General features: G+C 44.7%; 1 protein-coding gene across 3 annotated transcripts in view; it reads right to left on the minus strand.

Annotated features, from left to right (window-relative positions):
• Positions 1-1,152: 1,152 nt before the first annotated feature.
• Positions 1,153-16,948, minus strand: part of RUBCN (rubicon autophagy regulator) — a gene marked incomplete at its 5' end in the record, with an annotated part of 55,248 nt that continues 39,452 nt past the window's right edge. For 2 of the 3 annotated variants that reach the window (XM_080820573.1, XM_080820572.1), the window contains 9 exons: positions 1,153-3,941; positions 4,165-4,258; positions 5,350-5,503; positions 5,973-6,034; positions 6,575-6,813; positions 7,295-7,359; positions 7,949-8,094; positions 8,957-9,089; positions 9,821-9,881. In XM_080820573.1, coding sequence (XP_080676699.1) covers positions 3,763-3,941; positions 4,165-4,258; positions 5,350-5,503; positions 5,973-6,034; positions 6,575-6,813; positions 7,295-7,359; positions 7,949-8,094; positions 8,957-9,089; positions 9,821-9,881 — 1,133 coding nt within the window. In that variant the 3' untranslated portion in view covers positions 1,153-3,762. Of the gene's footprint in view, positions 3,942-4,164; positions 4,259-5,349; positions 5,504-5,972; positions 6,035-6,574; positions 6,814-7,294; positions 7,360-7,948; positions 8,095-8,956; positions 9,090-9,820; positions 9,882-15,755; positions 15,831-16,948 lie in introns of all 3 variants that reach the window. The other variant, XM_080820571.1, reaches the window with a different exon arrangement.

The following is a 16,948-nucleotide window of genomic DNA, read 5'->3' on the forward strand; positions in this document are numbered from 1 at the left end:
ATGACAGTCCCCATCTGGAATCCTTTTCTCCCTAACCTGCCTCATCAGGGGACTTATTTGTCTCCAATTTAAATTATGATGTTTTTTAATGTAGTAGCATCTACTCGTTTCCTTCACAGCTCTTATTGGAGCTTGTAATTACAATATTCACTTTAGTGACTTTTGGGCCACGTCTATCTCCCCCTCAAGACTCTAAGTGCCCTAGGGGTATGAAGTGCCTCCACTTTTCTCCCAGCAATAGCCACAGAGCCTAGTACAGAAACTGGCAGACAGCAGGTACCCAAATAGTTGATGGATGATTAAATAGGAAGAGATTGGCATGGCTAGAGATGATTGAGATGTAAGATAAGAACCTGAATTTGTGTGCTAATGATAGAAAAGGACAAGGTAGATTTATTTTCAAGAGAAAAATCAGCAGAACTTGATGACAGGTGGTAGGAAGGAGATAATGCTTTGTTAGCTAAACATGCTAGTTAACTTGGAGAGGAAGGAGTTGAAGACAGCCAAATTTTCAAGCTGGGGTGACTACTGGTTAGATTAGGGAGAATACGATATTTATGTTGGGTTTGGACATATTAGTGGGAGATGACCAAGGGACATCAAAGCGGAATTGTTCAGAAAGTTGCAAAGGGGAAGCTGGAGCTCCAGTGGGCCAAGAGCATAAGAGAGAAACTCAGAGCAAGTTGTTCACAGAAGTGAGAATCAGAGAAAGATTTACCTCACTTATTGTTAATTTTGTTTTAATAAAATTTGTTATTTTGAAGTACCCTCTGCACCTTGAACCCACAACCCTGAGATCAAGAGTCGCACGCTCCACTGACTGAGCCAGCCAGGTGCCCCTACCTCATTTTAAAATAAGATATTCACATCAAAAGGATGGGTAGGGGGCACACCTCATGCACTGGTAAGGACTAGCACCCGTACCTTTGATACATGAAGAAACAGAAATCCAGAGAAGCAAAGTGATCTGCTCAAGGTCACACAGCAAGTCAGTGACAACACATTCTCACACTCACTTTTCCTGACTTGGAAGGTCCAGTTTTCTTTGCATCACAATTCAGAAACCTCCTGAATTTTCAAACATGCCTGCTTTACAGTAGACACTCAACACCATTTCCTGATAGTCAAAGCAGACAAATAAAAGGTGGGAATTTCATTTCCTTAGTTTATTGAAGATGACAACAGACTGTTAGGCTGTGTATGAATTACAGCGAGTAGAAATCCAGTTCAGAACACGAGTTGTACATGAACAGAACATCTCTATTTAGACTCTTGCTCCTTTTATGTTAATTCAACAGAAGCTCTAAAGCCTTGGCAGAGAAAGTCAATAATAGCCTCATTAAAGTGGAAAATACCTGCCTTCCACTCTTCTGCTATGTCTTGAACCTTGTCTCTACCTTGTAAGCCAACTTGTAACTTTTTTCCCTTAATTTATAAAAAAGAACTTCTTCCCTCCCATTTCATTTAGAAGGAATGCTCTTCAGTGCATTCAAACTTTCCCCACAACAGCTGGGGGTTTTTAGATACTGCTGTAAGTTGCAAAGTGCTTTCAAAACATCCCATACTCTCTCCTCTCTATCTTTCCTCTCAAATAAATAAATAAATGGGTATTTGGGTAGTAATGACAGCAGAGTGTCAGGGTCACTAAAACACCTATGCAATCTAAGAAGATGGAATGGGGAAGGTGGAGAAAAATAAGTGAAAAACCAGGAGCCTGTAAGATCATTGAGTTCAACTTTGGAAACTGTCAGGTTTTCCATCCTTTGGTCCTCTGCTAATACAAAACAGGCGGGACAATAATGACAGTGCCTCTCTCCCCCAGTGTAGTGACTTAAGACTAAGGAGCTAGATGTGTAATGTATACCAAAACTGGACACAGAGCTCAGCTTTTTTCTTTAACAAACCCCTGAGTTTGAATCTGAGGCCTAACCCTTAGAAAGACTTGAGTAGTATGGGGCCATTCCCAAAGCTCTTTGAAGGACAACGGAGCTCCTAGTTAGCCCCTCAAAACCGGGCTGGGCTACAGGACTTGGCCTCAGAGCCTCCTCCATGACTTGAAGGGAGAAGAGCCTCAGGGTCTTCTGGCCTGATCCTAAGTCTGAGGAAGAGAGACCAATGCCATTGGGTCACTTGTTCCCTGCTCCCTCTGGCCCAGGTGAAGCCTCAGCTCTGGCCATTACCCTACAGCCCCTTCCACTTCCTATGAGACCCCTGGCTGTCTCCAGCTCAGTCACTCATCAGCTTCCGCCGACTGTGTGCTGCTTTCTGTTCAGCTTCTTGGGGCAGCATCCAAACCAAGTTTTTTCTACTAGCAGCCAATTATGGAAAGACAGGTATACAAGAAGTCAGGCCCAGGGAAAAAGTGCTGTGGGCTCTTGTCCACAGAGCTACCAGCCCTCAGAATAGCAGCCCTGACTGGCATTCTAGGTAGGGGTCGGGGCTACGGCAATGTAAAGAATACCACAAACATATTCACGGTCCCATCAAAATGCACATTTTAAGAAAAGGTATGTTAAAGGTGTGTTAAAATTAGTAATATAAAAAGAATGAGTGAACATATGGATATCATGGACTACAGAGTTCAGTGCATAATAGGAACATTCACACTCACATTCACACCCACAAATGGCCAAGTTTTCTCACCCCACTAATGGCAGAAATCTCCCTGCCCCCACCTTGATTTTAACAAAAGAAACTAAGGCAAGAGTTCAGCCACCAAGGAGGGTCCCAGCTCTGATGCAGGAAGGGAATGAGAATGGAGTGGGGCCATACCTTCACTCAGAACCAAAATGACCGTCTAACAGAGGACACAGTGGCAAGAGACCCACAAATAAGACGGTGGATGGAGTTTCTGTCTGCAGCTTAGGATGGCATCGGGGACTTGCCTGAGCTTGAAAGATCTTATCCGCATCAGAGCTAGGTTGACTGAAAGAGACCTTATCACGTAAGAGGAGGCCAACAGCTCTCTGACTAAATAAATGCTCTCGAAGCAACAGAGCTGCAGCCTCGCTTCTGCCTGGTGGAAGGTCATGAAGGGGCCTGGCTTAAGTAACAGTTCTGCTTCTTTGCTTCAACCCCACCGGGGTAAAGAAAGTCAGTCTGTGACATCTTCGATGCCTAGACGATCTCAAACAAGGAGGTCAAGGTGGCCTCCTCAGGGTCATTGAGGATTCCGGGTAAGAATCCTATTTCCATGGCCTCACAAAGACCTGCATAAGTTGGACAGGATGCCCACGATGCAGTCCCATTCTCTGCTGCTTCTCCTCAGGGCCCAGTCTGACTCCATTCCAGGACAGAGAGAGAAAACTCCATCCTCCTATTTCAGCAGCAAAGGAGAAGTCAGTTGGTTGCAAAAGGCCTGACTCAGAAGCTCCAGAACTAAAACAAAATAAAACTGGAAATGATACTTGAAATGCTGCTGAAACCAGATCTGGTCCAAGTAGAGAAGGCCACGGATGTCAGAAGAATCAGGTCTCACCGTCCATTCCCGACAGAGGCACTAGAAGCTTCACATAAGGACTCATGTGTCAGTTCTGATGGAAATACCCGATACCTACAAATTGTCACAACAGATTGGACCCCACCAACCTAACAAAGGTTGATTTACATGGACGTTAGACAAGTCATTTAAAAAAAATAATGATAATGATAAGAATTAAAGGGGGGAAAAAAAACCCAAGTGGGGAAAGTCCTTGAAAGGGTGGCTCAGTTCTGCATTACGTGTGACCCTGGCCCCTGGAAAGAGGGTTTAATGCGCCTTCTTCAGGTGGCCTCCAGGACGGTGGCCTCTAGGGCCAAGGCTTCCGTGGGTTCCTCCTCGTAGTCTGACATGTAAGACTCCAGGCTCTGTTTGGCCAGCAGTTCCCGCCGGGCCTGCAGCCGCTCACACCGGGGACAGCTTCCAGACTTGAAACAAGCTTTATGGTAACACGCTTTACACTCTATTCAGGTTGAGAAGAGAACAGAGAACAACTTGTATTATCTCAGGCTGGAAGTAAGTCACTGTCACAGCCCCTTCTCGCCACCAAGGCTTGGTATGCCCAGGCTGAAAACAGGGAGTTGTGGAGTCAAATTCAACTCCTATTAACAGGGAAGGCTGAGGGAAATCAATTAGCCTTGGGTTCAGTCTTGTTTGCCCACTCAACAGCGGGCACCGGCCCTTACCTTCACAGGTCCGGCACTTATGGAGCTCAAAAGGAAAGATGATGTCATCCTCATTCTGACAGAACTCACAGATGAAGCCCTTGGCTTGGCAGAGCTGGGGAGGAAAGGGACAGGCAGCAAAATGAGAGGCCTCATACCAGGGACGGGGACCAGGGGATGAACACAAGTGAGGGAAAGAGCAAAATATAAATAAGACTTGAGTGGGTTCTCAGGGGTTCTTGTGCCTTCTGGGAAGAGAGCCAGCTGGACTCGGGAGCCTGAGAGCCAAACTGGGGCCAGGACTGGGCAGTGTGAGACAGAGCTTTCAAGTGGCTACAAGAGAGCTTGAGAAACTCCAGTCACAAGAGTGGTTTGCGATGCGGGGACGAAAAGGAAGGAATGGTGCCACAAAGGGCTTCCTGAAGTCAAAATTCCAGTGTGGGTGATGATTCTATTTTGAAATAGGAACCACAGCCAATTAAGATAAAATGTGAAGACAAGGGCATTTCTCCAAAATAACACCCAGCCTTGAGTCAGGTTAGAGCGAAGTCTAATTCTCCCTGCTACACAGGATCTCTACATATGCCCTGTTTAAGGCTCTAATTCCGGGACTGTCACAGGAACATACACCGGGCATATTCTAAGATGTGAAATTCTAAAAATGGAACTTCTGAATTTCTGGCACATTGGGTATATCAAGGACAATAATAACCTGCATCTATAGAACGAAGCGTACAAAATGCTTTCACGTAAATTATGTCATCAGTTCTCAAAAATCCTGAGAGGAAAGGACAAGGGGTATTATTATCTTTGCTTTAGAGACAAGAAAATTGAGGCTTACTGCAGAGAGGGCAACATATTTCCTTTGGTCACACCGATAGAAAATGATAAAGCAGAGACCTGGTTCAGATTCTAGCTCCAGGTTCTCCTCGACATGAGGACAATTCTATAGTGAAGGCCCCACTCAGTCCTGCCCGTTACCCAGGGGCTATGCCAGGACCACATCCTCTTCGAATTCCAGGTTCTTCAGATCTGGATGATTTAGCCTTTCCCCAACCCAGGGAATAGCAATCCTGCCCAGTTTCTGTCAGAGTGCTGACAGGCCATGTCAACTTCCTAGAAATGCATGGCAAGAACCTGAGTCCCTCCTACTCTCCACACCCCTAAGGAAGAGCCCAGTTCCGTGCTAAAGGGAGACCATCTCACCATGCATCGCTCTACGTGGGCAGCCCCTGCCTTGGTGAGCTCAGCAAGCCGGGGCCCCAACTCCCCCTTCCTGGTTGCAGTCAAGTCATTCAGTGAGTACAGGTGGAGATCCTCGGTCAGGTGGCCTGGAACTGTGTCAAAGGAATCCAGAAGCCTACAGGAAGTGAGGGGAAGTAAGCAGGCACAGAAAATGAACATTTTGTGTGGCCCATCAAAACAGAAGGGTCTCTGTTCAGAAGCAGGACAGGGAAGAGGAGGGTCCCAGGCAGAGGCAACGAGGGTGGGCAACACTCAGCCAGCCTACGTGTTCCAGACCACCCCAGACTCTCCACACTACTAGGCATCTGAATAGGAGAAGGGCCTTTTATGTCCTTCTGCAAGTGATTCACGCCAGCTTGCAAAGCGTGGTAGGTCTGCCCTGGATAGAAGAACCAGAGACTTCCCCTTCCAGAGAGAAGAACAGAGACACAGTTCCTGCTATAGGCTTCTTGCTTACCATTTCTGGAGTTGTCTGCAAATCTCTCTATTCTCCTTCTTCACATAATAAGGGACAACAGCTGGGGCATGTCTCTTTCAGAGACATTAACCCAGCAAGAGGCCTCTGGCCTCCACACAAGACTTACTCTTTGGCCAGTCGGCATGTCTTGAACATGTTCTTCATATGATACAGCTGAATCCGCAGCAGCTGAAGAGGAAGATGTTGTGGTGGTTGAGTGGGGGGTAAGACCAGGTATGGAGACGAGAGAAAAAACCATTAGAATGACCAGGACCCTTGAACCGTGGGGACCCAGAAGCTTTGCATGCAGCAGCCAGAGCCCAACGATTCTCTATATCCATAAATCAACAACTTGCTTTAAAATGACCTCCCGTCAGAGAGGCGCCCCCCTCTGCTTGGCTGGGCTTCCAAATCACATACACAACTGAGAGCCACTGAGAAATCCAGAATTTGAATTTCCCACCTGCTACCCTCTCCTCCCTTGAGTATATGCTCAGTGCGGGGAGAACTCCTGTTTTTGTCACTGAGTGCCATTTATGGCTTCAGAGTGGAGGTGGGGAAGGGCGGGGACTGAGAACGTATGCAGAGAAAGCATGAGTGAGGAGATGGTTCCAGCTCTGACATGATGACAGAGAGGGGTGTGGTGACCCGGGCAAAGCCTGTATGAACAGAGGGAGGGGATGAGTGATGAGGAGGGTAATCTAGGATGTTGCCTTTCAAGGCTCTCACCCGGACTTGATTGAGCAGCTTGACCTTCCTATAGAGGGCACTGTTGATGTCCTGCACATTGAAAAGAGGATCGTTCCAGATCTTAATGAGCAGGTCCTTGGAGAAGTTGCTGACATAGTACTTGCTGAAGTCCCACTTGCGCAAAACCCGGCTGGGGATGACCATCTGGGCATTTTCATGGCAGCACTGACAGAAGTACTTGCCCAAGTACTCACAGTAACGTAACCGCTTGATATAATCTGGAAAAACCAGAAAATCAAAGGTCAGATGTGGCTTTCCCATCTACAAGCTGGTGAGACAGCACCCCTACCCCTTTTCAAAGAGCAGGAAGGGATGACCACCCAGCTCCATCCACCTCAGTATGCGCTCCCAAAGCTAGCAGAAACCCACAGAGTGGGGCCTGTGGTTTTTGTGTCCCCCCGAAGGCCACTGAGGAAGCAAACCTTGCCAGAGATGGTAAGATCCAACTTCCAAGCACCTGGCCTAAAGTACCCAGTCTTCTTCAGTGCACAATGCTGGTAACGTGCCCCCAGAAATAACCTCTCTGATTGCCAGTGATCTTGCCTAGACCTACCTTCCAGGTCCAGGCCCCTTCTTTCCTAGTTCTGCTCTGCCGCCTCCTCTCACTATCTCCCTGACCAGCCCCTCTGCTGAGTGTGTGAGGTGGTACAGCCGCTGGAGGTGGTATGGAGTGCTATGGGGGTGGGAGAAGATTCTCACCTGGGTCGGTCCGAATGCCGCACCCTGCGCAGCGGTAATTCTGCTTGGCCACCGCGATCTTCCTCCTGAGGAGAGGGGGAAGGGACAGCTTTGGCAGATACCAGCTACACAAGGCCTCTGGCATGTCAAGGATAAGGAGGCAAACACAGGGCTCCTGTTAAGTAAGTATGAGGAGAGGGGGAGCTCACATATTGTGTTTTAGAGTTGGACCCAAAGTACCCACTGGGAGAACCAATTCAAACTGAGGATTACTAGGTGAGGATTTAGGTCTAGGCAGGGACAGCCCCCAGTAATGAACCACACTTCCTGTACAAATGTAAGAGATGAGAAATAGGACAGAGGAAAGAATAAGAGGAAAGAAAAGCATCCATCTTAAGAGAGGAAAACCCAGAAAATCTCACAAAAATACTGGGAGGAAGGCAACAGTCAGGAAGGCCAGTGATACCAGACCTCATCTCCGGTTAGCTCTGGGAAGCAACAGAAGGAGCAGGAGTAAGACTTGTGACAAGATGGACAATCCCCTCCCTCTGCTACTGAGTGAACAGAATTGTACAGGAGTTATGGGCGGAGGCAGAGACAAAAAGGTGAGGAGACTGCCCCGATAACCCAGAGGATGTATCCGTTTCCCAAAGGCCACAGACACTGGCTACTCACGTCGGGGCTGGATGAACATTAAAAATGATCTGAGGCCGGGGTGGGGCCCACTCCAAGTTGCCACGAACACGAATCCGCAGCTTGTAGATGTCAGCATGCTGCCCGTCATCTGGTGAGATGGGCAGTGAGTCAGGGATGGGCAGGAGCTGCAGGAGAAAAGCACAGGGTGACTGAACTCAGATAGTCTGGGGGAACACTGACTTGACCCGTTGGCCATCACAGAAACACAGTTAATGACAGACATTTCAAGAACACTTCAGGTAAAGGTGTTCGAGGAACCTTGGCCCTCAAAACAAACCACGAAGGCACCGGGCTACTAGAAGGGTGGGCCTTGTGTTCCACGAAGCAAAAGGAACAGAAACGGCATTCCAGTGCGGTGGTACCCATTGCTGATGCTGTCCCTGAACCTACCCCAGGGCCCTTGCTATGCTATATGCAACTTGTAGAGCAAAGAAGAATATGAACAGTTCACTTTTTCAGTGTCTCAAAGGTGGTCACAACACAGGACTTCCACCTCTGGGTCTTGTAAGCAGTCATGTGGAATAAGGAGAATGAAGGAGCCATTATCTCTTATTTTGAATATTGCCAGGGAAAACCCAGGCAAGCATGTATTCATTTATTCATTCATTCACTCAACACACTTGTAACAAATGGCTTCTATGAGTAAGGAAAGAAATACATAGACTCACTCTAGAAGAGGGGTATGTGACAAAAGAGAACAGTATCAGAAAGGCTCACAGCCTCCTGGGGCTGGACAGTGGGAGAAAAAAACAGCTGAAGAGGAGCACCTGGGTGGTACAGTCAGTTAAGCATATGCCTTCAGCTCAGGTCATGATCCCAGGTCCTGGGATAGAGTCTCACGTCGGGCTCCCTGCTCATCAGGGAGTTTGCATCTCCTCTCCCTCTGACGCTCCCCGTGTTCATACTTGCACACACTCTCTCTTTCTAATAAATAAAATCCTTTGAAAAAAAAAAAAGAAGAAAAGAAAAAAAGCTGATGCAGTCTACCTTCTGAGGGGCATCGTGCTCTGGAACTAGCCATTCCAGCTCTGAGGCAGCTGGGAGCTGCATGCCTTCAAACTGCTTCAAGAGTCCCATGGCTACTGCCTCCGCAGATGTGGAGTGAAGAAAGCAGTGAGAGCTGGAAAGGAGATTCAAGGAAGGCTGAGAGTAGAGAAAAGACAGGAAGATGGGAGCCTTCCCTCCAGGGTCTGATATTATGCTTTGTGACTTCTAGGCTGAAAACACTCCCAGCACCCCCAGTCTGCTTGGCTTCTTTTCTCATCATCTTCAGACACACATAGAGAGGAAAATATATTGATCTTATGGTCTGAAGACTTTGGCTCAAATCCCACTTAATAGCATTATACAGCACTGTTAGTTAAGGATTCTGTATCACTTCCCTTCTCAAAGCTTCAGTTTCTTTAACTGCAAAATGGGGGTTATAAGACCTGTTTACAAAATCAATGGAGTAAAACTGCCTTGCGAACAATAAAGGACTATCTGTTGCTCCCAAATGGCCCATTATTTCCCCTAGTTGAATCTACAATGTGAAACCGGTTCAATTAGATTTCATAATCAGAAATCATAATCACTCTTTGGGGACCTGATCTTCTGGGGGCCTCTGGTATCATCAGAGTCAGCAGAGAAAAAACAATCCATATTGCAAACTTTGCCTCCAACAGCCCACCCTGTTTAAACGAATGATCCCAGGGGGCTTGCCACCATCAGGTAGGCCCATCACTTTAACTTTTACCTTGTCTCTTTGTGAATGTGGCTGCTTCATCTATGGCCTTTCCCATCCATACACCAAGAACTGGGTTTGTTTCTCCATATACCTAAGGTTTTATTGGGGGCAGAGAGAGTACTTACAAGGATTGAGAAGAAGTGAAGGATTTGCTGTTTGAGGCTGTGCTCCTTCTGATGTCAGCATCTAAATGGAAACCAGAGATAAGGGGAGCAGGAAATGGGAAGGGAGGAGGTAAGGGATAGTAATGGAAACCATTCCAAGCTTTTGCCAGCTCAGCGCTCAGGGTGGGGACTACAAGCTATATTCTACGCAGGATAAGGAGCAGAGACCAAGTGAAGCTCTACACATAATTTATAGTTTGGCTCTGTTCAAGTCACAACAAGGCTGAATTAGTGACGTTATGCACAGCATGGAGACAGTCAAAATGGCTACAAATCGAGGTGGGAACACAAACTCAGATTCGATGCAAAACAGTGAATGAGAAAAGGAAGCAACCTAACGCACACAGGGACACACCCTCTATCAAGCAGAAACACAAAAAAATTATTTCAATCTCTCCCTCGTTCTCTAAATCTCAAGCCCTCTTAAATGATAAAAATCTCAAGATAAGAACTCTGTCTAGCTCTTTTTTATATCAAAATCGGACTTAATGAAGAAGTTGGATCATGGAGGTAACTCATTCGATGTTAGGTAGAACTGGAGCTTTGCTCCTAACGTCTGACTACTATTCCTACTGCTTCCGAATGTGCGAAGTCTTCTGTATCCTTATAAAAGCTTCATGGAAGGATTTCCTTTCTGTCTGGTAGAACGGGAATAGAACTTCTCTATGACTTGGCAGCTCCTTGGATGCCTGGTAATCAACAAATGTTCATGGAGATACTCAACACGATCTTTTCTATAGAACTCTAAGGCATAATGGCAGGAATCTATGGCAGACTTTCCAAAGCCCATTTCCGCTAAAGGATTTTGAAGAGGATTCCTAATAATGATATGCCTGAACCTCCAACGCCTTGTCTTCCCAAATATGTTTGATGGGGAAAATGTGAAAGAGAACACTCATGTTCAAGAAAGGCAGATAGAGTGTATTCAAGTCATGAAAACAAGACTGTTGTGGTAAGTCTCATCCCTCATTTCCTTTGATGCCCGCTGGAAAGACATTCCTTTCCTAATTAAAGCTACACAATGATCAATTTGCTGCATTTGAGCCCCTCAGTAGAGCTTTAGTCATCACTTGGCAATTGGCCATAAGTAGCTCAACTGTTCTTCTGCTTCCTCTGTATATATACTTTTATATGTGCCATTAGATCATAAAATCTCCTTGTGAGGAAATGAGAGCACGTCTAATTCTTCTGCTTGACCCAAAATACTTAGTACAGGGCTCTGTATATAAGCCCTGTATACTCAAAGAATATTCCTAACAAATCAATGTTTTCAAAGCTATATACACAAGAGAACAGAATTGATATCTGTCGATGAATTTTCATATGCTCTCTAAGCACAGAAAAGATTTAAGACAGCAACAAAATTTTTGACTAGTAAATAGCAAGTTCTTTTTATTTAACAAAGTTCACCTATATCACATTTTCTATCTGACTTTATACCACCAAAATCCAGATCTCAATACATTGTTAGTTGCCTTTTCCATTCTAAATAGTACTAGTGAAGGAAAAAATAATTCTAGGCAACAGCAGACCTTCACAGACCATTTGGTTTGTAGCATTTATATGAATAATACTTATACTGCTTTGAATTTGTACATAAGTCTTGTCTTGCTCTTATAAGCCTGACTGTTTTGTACATAATAGGTTTTCAGAAAATATTTCCTAAATAAATGATTAACTGGCTAAAAGAAAAAAGCAAATACCAGCCTGCTGGGAGTGACAGAAAGAAAAATGAGAGAAAATCTTAGATATCCTTGAATAAAGAGCTAACCAATGTTGCTACTGTAGGCCCAGGCTATTAAAGAAAATTCTGCACATCAGAGAGAAGTGGTGATAATTCATTGTTGCTAAGGAAACCATTGTCTTCAAAAAACTATTTAGTAGTTCTTCAACCTCACAGAGAAGAAGTTATTTTTTTCTTTGAGAGGAAAAAAAAAATCATTCTCTGCTCTTTGGAATACATAGTCCAGTCCTATTTTATCACGTTTCCTCTTTTTTACCAGAGGTATGATGGCTTCCTACCTAATCAAGAATACTTCCAAGAGTGTGGAGGACCACACAGGTTTGGCTGTGACACTCTCACCCTGGGAACAGAGAGGGAGAAGTAGCCCCTGACATCGAAAGAGACATCCCACCTGACACTGGCCAAGTACCGTGAAGGCCCTGTGGGTCCTGGGCCTCTGCTGCATTCTGCCGACTCTCTGGTCAGTTCAAGCATGTTAATGTGGTTGTACACTAGTCGAAGATCTGGATGAAAATTAAGGATTTTTCCAGGGTCCGAGACAGAAAATTAAGAAGTAAAGAGCAGAGGAGGCCATTCAATTGGACAGATGTTAACCTAATTATGAAACTTTTAATTGATTCTTTGGCAAGGATCTGTTCCTAAGAGAACTGATTTCAAATGCTCCTGATGCTTTAGATAAGGTTATTACTACTGACTGAAAAAAATTCAAAATCACATGCTATAAGAAATTTTGCATGCCCAGACACTGGTATTGGGATGATCAGGAAAGAACTGGTTAAAACCTCGGCAAAATCTGCAAATTTTTAAACAAAGTGAGGCACAGGAAGAGATTCGACTTCAGAATTTACTGGCCAGTCTGACATTGGTTTCCTTCCTGCTTTCCTTCTAGCAGATAAGGTGATACCCAATGCACCTGGAGGTCTAACTCCATTGAATTTTCTGTAACTGCTGACTAGACAGGAAACATTTTAAAATGGAGAATCACAATTACTCTGCTTTTTAAAAAAGAAAAAAAAATTCAGAAGGGCAGTATGGGGAGAAGCAATTGATTACCCTGAATTGGACATAATTGAAAAACTTGTCAGAAAACATGGTTTATGAACTTCTATCTTTATATATTATGCCAGTTACCAACTTATTGCCTTTCAGCTCCAAACCTGCCCTTCTTTTTGTCTGCTCCATGATGATGAAACCGGACTCATACAGTGGCCCTCCGCCAGACGGCACCATGTTAAGCTTTGTCAGGAGCCGGCACTGTGGGGACATTGAGGAGGAAGGGGTTTCTCTTGCCAAGTCTGGTGTGCTCCTCTAGGCAGACTCCTGCATGTAGGACACATGACTTTCCCCTGGGGAAGCACACCTTCATGAAGGTGGCGTTCCAGCAGAGTGCCACCGGCAGAACTTCTCATAAACAGCTTCCCCCGGCACCTCCTGGGAAAGCTTCAGGCAAGTGCCACAGGCCTGGCACCTCCCATGCACCACCTTCCCTAGCGTCTCTCAGCTCAGTTCTGAGTATCTCGGCACCTCCCTAGTGGCTGCCTCTGCCAGCTCCCCACAGAAGGGTTTCCTGGTGCTGTTGGCCTGGTACAGCATCCCCAGGCCCTCTCTTAGGGCCCCTCTGCAGCCTTAGAGAACGTATCCACCTCTAGGGAGCCAGGAGGTCTGGATCTCAGCCTTGGGGATGTGGGTATCTTCTACACGTGTTCCTTCCTGGGCACTCTCCCTCGGGCCCAGGGACACTGACTAATACCTGTATCTGCTATTCCTGTATTCTTTAGAGTTCTTTTCATGCCTTATGAGCCAGTCTCCCATTACTTCAGTCCGCCATGACAGTTAATAATTCTTTATTTTAAATCTTCCCTATTCAAATTACTCTGTGGTTTCTGTTTCCTGATTGGACCATGACCAGATACGTGCATGTGGAAGACTGAAATTCTAGAAGAATCAACAAAGGAAGATAAAGAACAACTGATAAAGCTGTGATAAAAGGGGAAGGTGGGGTGGAGAACAAAACCTTAAACCTCAAGAGGCTGAAAAGACTGTCTGGGATTGGGAGCTTATGAATGACCTCATACCAGTGTGGCAGATACCATCAGAAGGAACTGATGAAATAAAAGCAGCCACATGCAAAAGATCACATGTTGTAGGATCCATTTACAGGAAATGTCCAGAAAAGGCAAATCTATAGAGACTGAAAGCAGATTAACAATGGACTGGGGCATGGGGTGGGAACAGAAATTAACTGTAAATGGACATAAGTAATCTTATTGGGATGATATAAATATTCTAAAACTGGATTATGGTGATGGATGCACAACTTGGTAAATTTACTAAAAATTACTGAAAGGAGTAGGTTGATGAATATAAAGCTTTCTATGAATAAGCTTTCTGTGATCACAAGGTTTATATCTACTTTATTGCTAGGAGGAAATAATTTCCAAATCTATTTCCTTCAGAAACACTTCTGTTCCATATGCTCTACTCAATGAATCAGGATCTAAGAAATTACCACCCATAATGATGCTTAAGCATTTACATTTTTCCAAGGGTGTTATAGATTTTAATGACCTTCCTCTGAAAGTATCCCGAGAGGTTCTTCAATAGCATAAATCGCTTTGGATGATCAAAAAGATATACAACTGTAAACCTCCGGATATAATCAGAAGACTGCTAACGAGGAGTATAATGACACTTTTTAGAAAGAATTTTGTACTGTTAATAAAGAAACAGATGAAAAGGAACAGAAAGCAATAAAGAAGTCTAGAGTAAAGAAAGATGAAATGTAAATGATATTTTCATAAATAAGAATCCATATGTAGAAAGAAGGTAAAACAAGCTACTACTTTCGAGAGAACTTGTTCTGATTGCTTTCCCTCTAACTCCCATAATGTGCTAGGATTGCGGGTACAAGAAAAAGTCGTTTTTTAGTTGAAAAATGTTTCATATATATAAAACGTATAAATGTATAAAAATGTATGAAAAACTTCAAAGCCCCCAAAATGGGGGAAGAAAAGATGCCAGGAAGACCAAATAAAAGTCTGCCTTATGGTTAAAGCAGGCTGAATGCGCTCTGACAGACAAGTGGCAGGCAGTCAATCAATGTACCCACAAATGGACTGTGGTTGGTTGTAAACACATAAGAAACCAGTTAAACAAGTGATAGGATAATTACTTCTCAAGCAAGGGAAGACAATGTTGGAATAAATTACAACTGTTTGGGGATAGAGAAAAATGAGCCTAAATACTCTTATTTCTTCAAATCTTTACCTAATCTTACATAAGTATTTCAAATTCTAGTGGCTGATACCATCAACAGTTAAAATGAACCGTTTAGGGGCACCTGGGTGGCTCAGTGGGTTAAAGCCTCTGCCTTCGGCTCAGGTCATGATCCCAGGCTCCTGGGATCAAGCCCTCATTGGCATCGGCATTGGGCTCTCTGCTCAACAGGGAGCCTGCTTTCCCCTCTCTCTCTGCCTGCCTCTCTGCCTACTTGTAATCTCTGTCAAATAAATAAATAAAGTATTTTTTTAAAAAAAGAGCTGTTCAATAAAAAGTCCTGAGCTTTGCTGGTGTGTGTTTTAAAGCACTTTGAGTTGAAAATTGCTCCTTTCATTTAACCCCACCTACAGAGAGCCTACCCGTTTGAATCATAAAGCAATTACTAAGGCCAAACATAAAGCAAGAGTAAATGCTAATTGTATACAAAATACCAAGAAGAGATAGCTTTCTGCAAACTGACTCTGCAAATTCAAAACTCTAAAGACACATTCCGCTTCCATACCATTCTATCTGACTTTTGCTGTCTGAACATGTAGCCGTGGCTTAGCTAGTGGTTTGAACTAAAATCTCTTCACCTGACCTTTGCTTTCTAAACTGTCTACTACCTCCATCAGTCGTAATGACCACTCAGTCTATAAATATAGCTGTAGGGAAGGATCAACAAGGATGATCTCAGGAAGGAGGATTACTGGGGGTCATATGAAGAAGAAAATGAGCATTTGAAATATTCTTTGCTGGCTCAAGTCTGGTTTCCCCCGACTACTTCTCTAACCCTTATAGGCAGGTGTCACAAGATAGAGGATGTACATAAGCTGATGCGAACATTCACATACATGCATGTATGAGCACACCCACACTTCCAGCACAGGCTACCTGAAAACATCGAGGCCATTGACACTGAGAGTCCGTTCTTTGATATGTGAGTCAGGTTAGATCCTTCGCTACCATCTGTGATAACGATTATAAAAGGGGGCCCTTTAGTATTCAGACAGGAGGTAAATCGATGAGAATGACAGTTCTGTACCATATGTTCCTAGAATCAGGACCTGACGTTGCTCCAAAAAATGAACTGCTTATAGGATCACATCCACAGGTGGGCACTCAGTATATCCTGGCACACAGTCACTGCAGCTTCCCCAAACCAGCCTGGCCTTAAAGACCTCGAAGGTAGTGGTTCTCAACCAGGGGAGATTTTGCACCCTTGCAGATATTTGAGTGCAGGCCAGGGAGGAAGCTAAACATTCTACGATGCATTGGACAGTCTGTTACAACAAAGAATTATCTGGCCTAGAGGTTGAGAGACCCTTCCCTAAAGTCTTTTCCTTTAAGGATTTCCATTCTGAGCTGACCAGAGTTAGCTGCCTAAATAACTCCTCTGGGGCCACAAGTGCGACAACAGCTTCCCATAGGAATGCATTCCATGCCTCCGCCACAGGCTGTTTCGAATGGGGTTCCTTCCAGACTGAACAGCTTCCCGGGGCTCCCTGCTTTGCTGCAAGGAACACTTAGTAGTCAAGTGGGCCGCTCCACACACAATGAAGCAGTGTTTTGAATTTACCTTAATATTACCCTCGTGAGATTCTGCTGATCTGAGAGATAGGGCAGAACCCTTTATTTTTTTCTAATTTGGAGATCAAGTCAATCACAGATTGTGGTATAAGAAACAATATAGAGTTGGTCTCTGCTTAGTTTCCGGCATAGAGCTCCTAAAATCCTGGCAATTTCCAGAGTGATACGAATGTCTTTTGTTATTCATAGTGGGTCCCTTTCTGTTATATCTGAGTTTATGCTAATGAGGTAAACTTGGGGAGCATCCAGATAACTTCAGGATGGGGCTGGTTGCCAGAAGAAAAACCAACCACCAGGTTAGAGGATTAGAATTTTTAGTACCTCCCCCATGACCCCAAAAGAGAGAGGGACTGCAGATTGAGTTCGATCATCAATATCCAATGATTTAAGCACTTATGCCTACCTATGAAATGAAATCTTGATAATCAACACTGACACGGGTGACTGTCAGTGGGAGAGCTACCTTGTTGGTGAACATACTGATGGACTGGCAGTCT

This window comes from Martes martes, assembly GCF_963455335.1.
Source record: "Martes martes genome assembly, chromosome: 1".
Taxonomy (NCBI): domain Eukaryota; kingdom Metazoa; phylum Chordata; class Mammalia; order Carnivora; family Mustelidae; genus Martes; species Martes martes.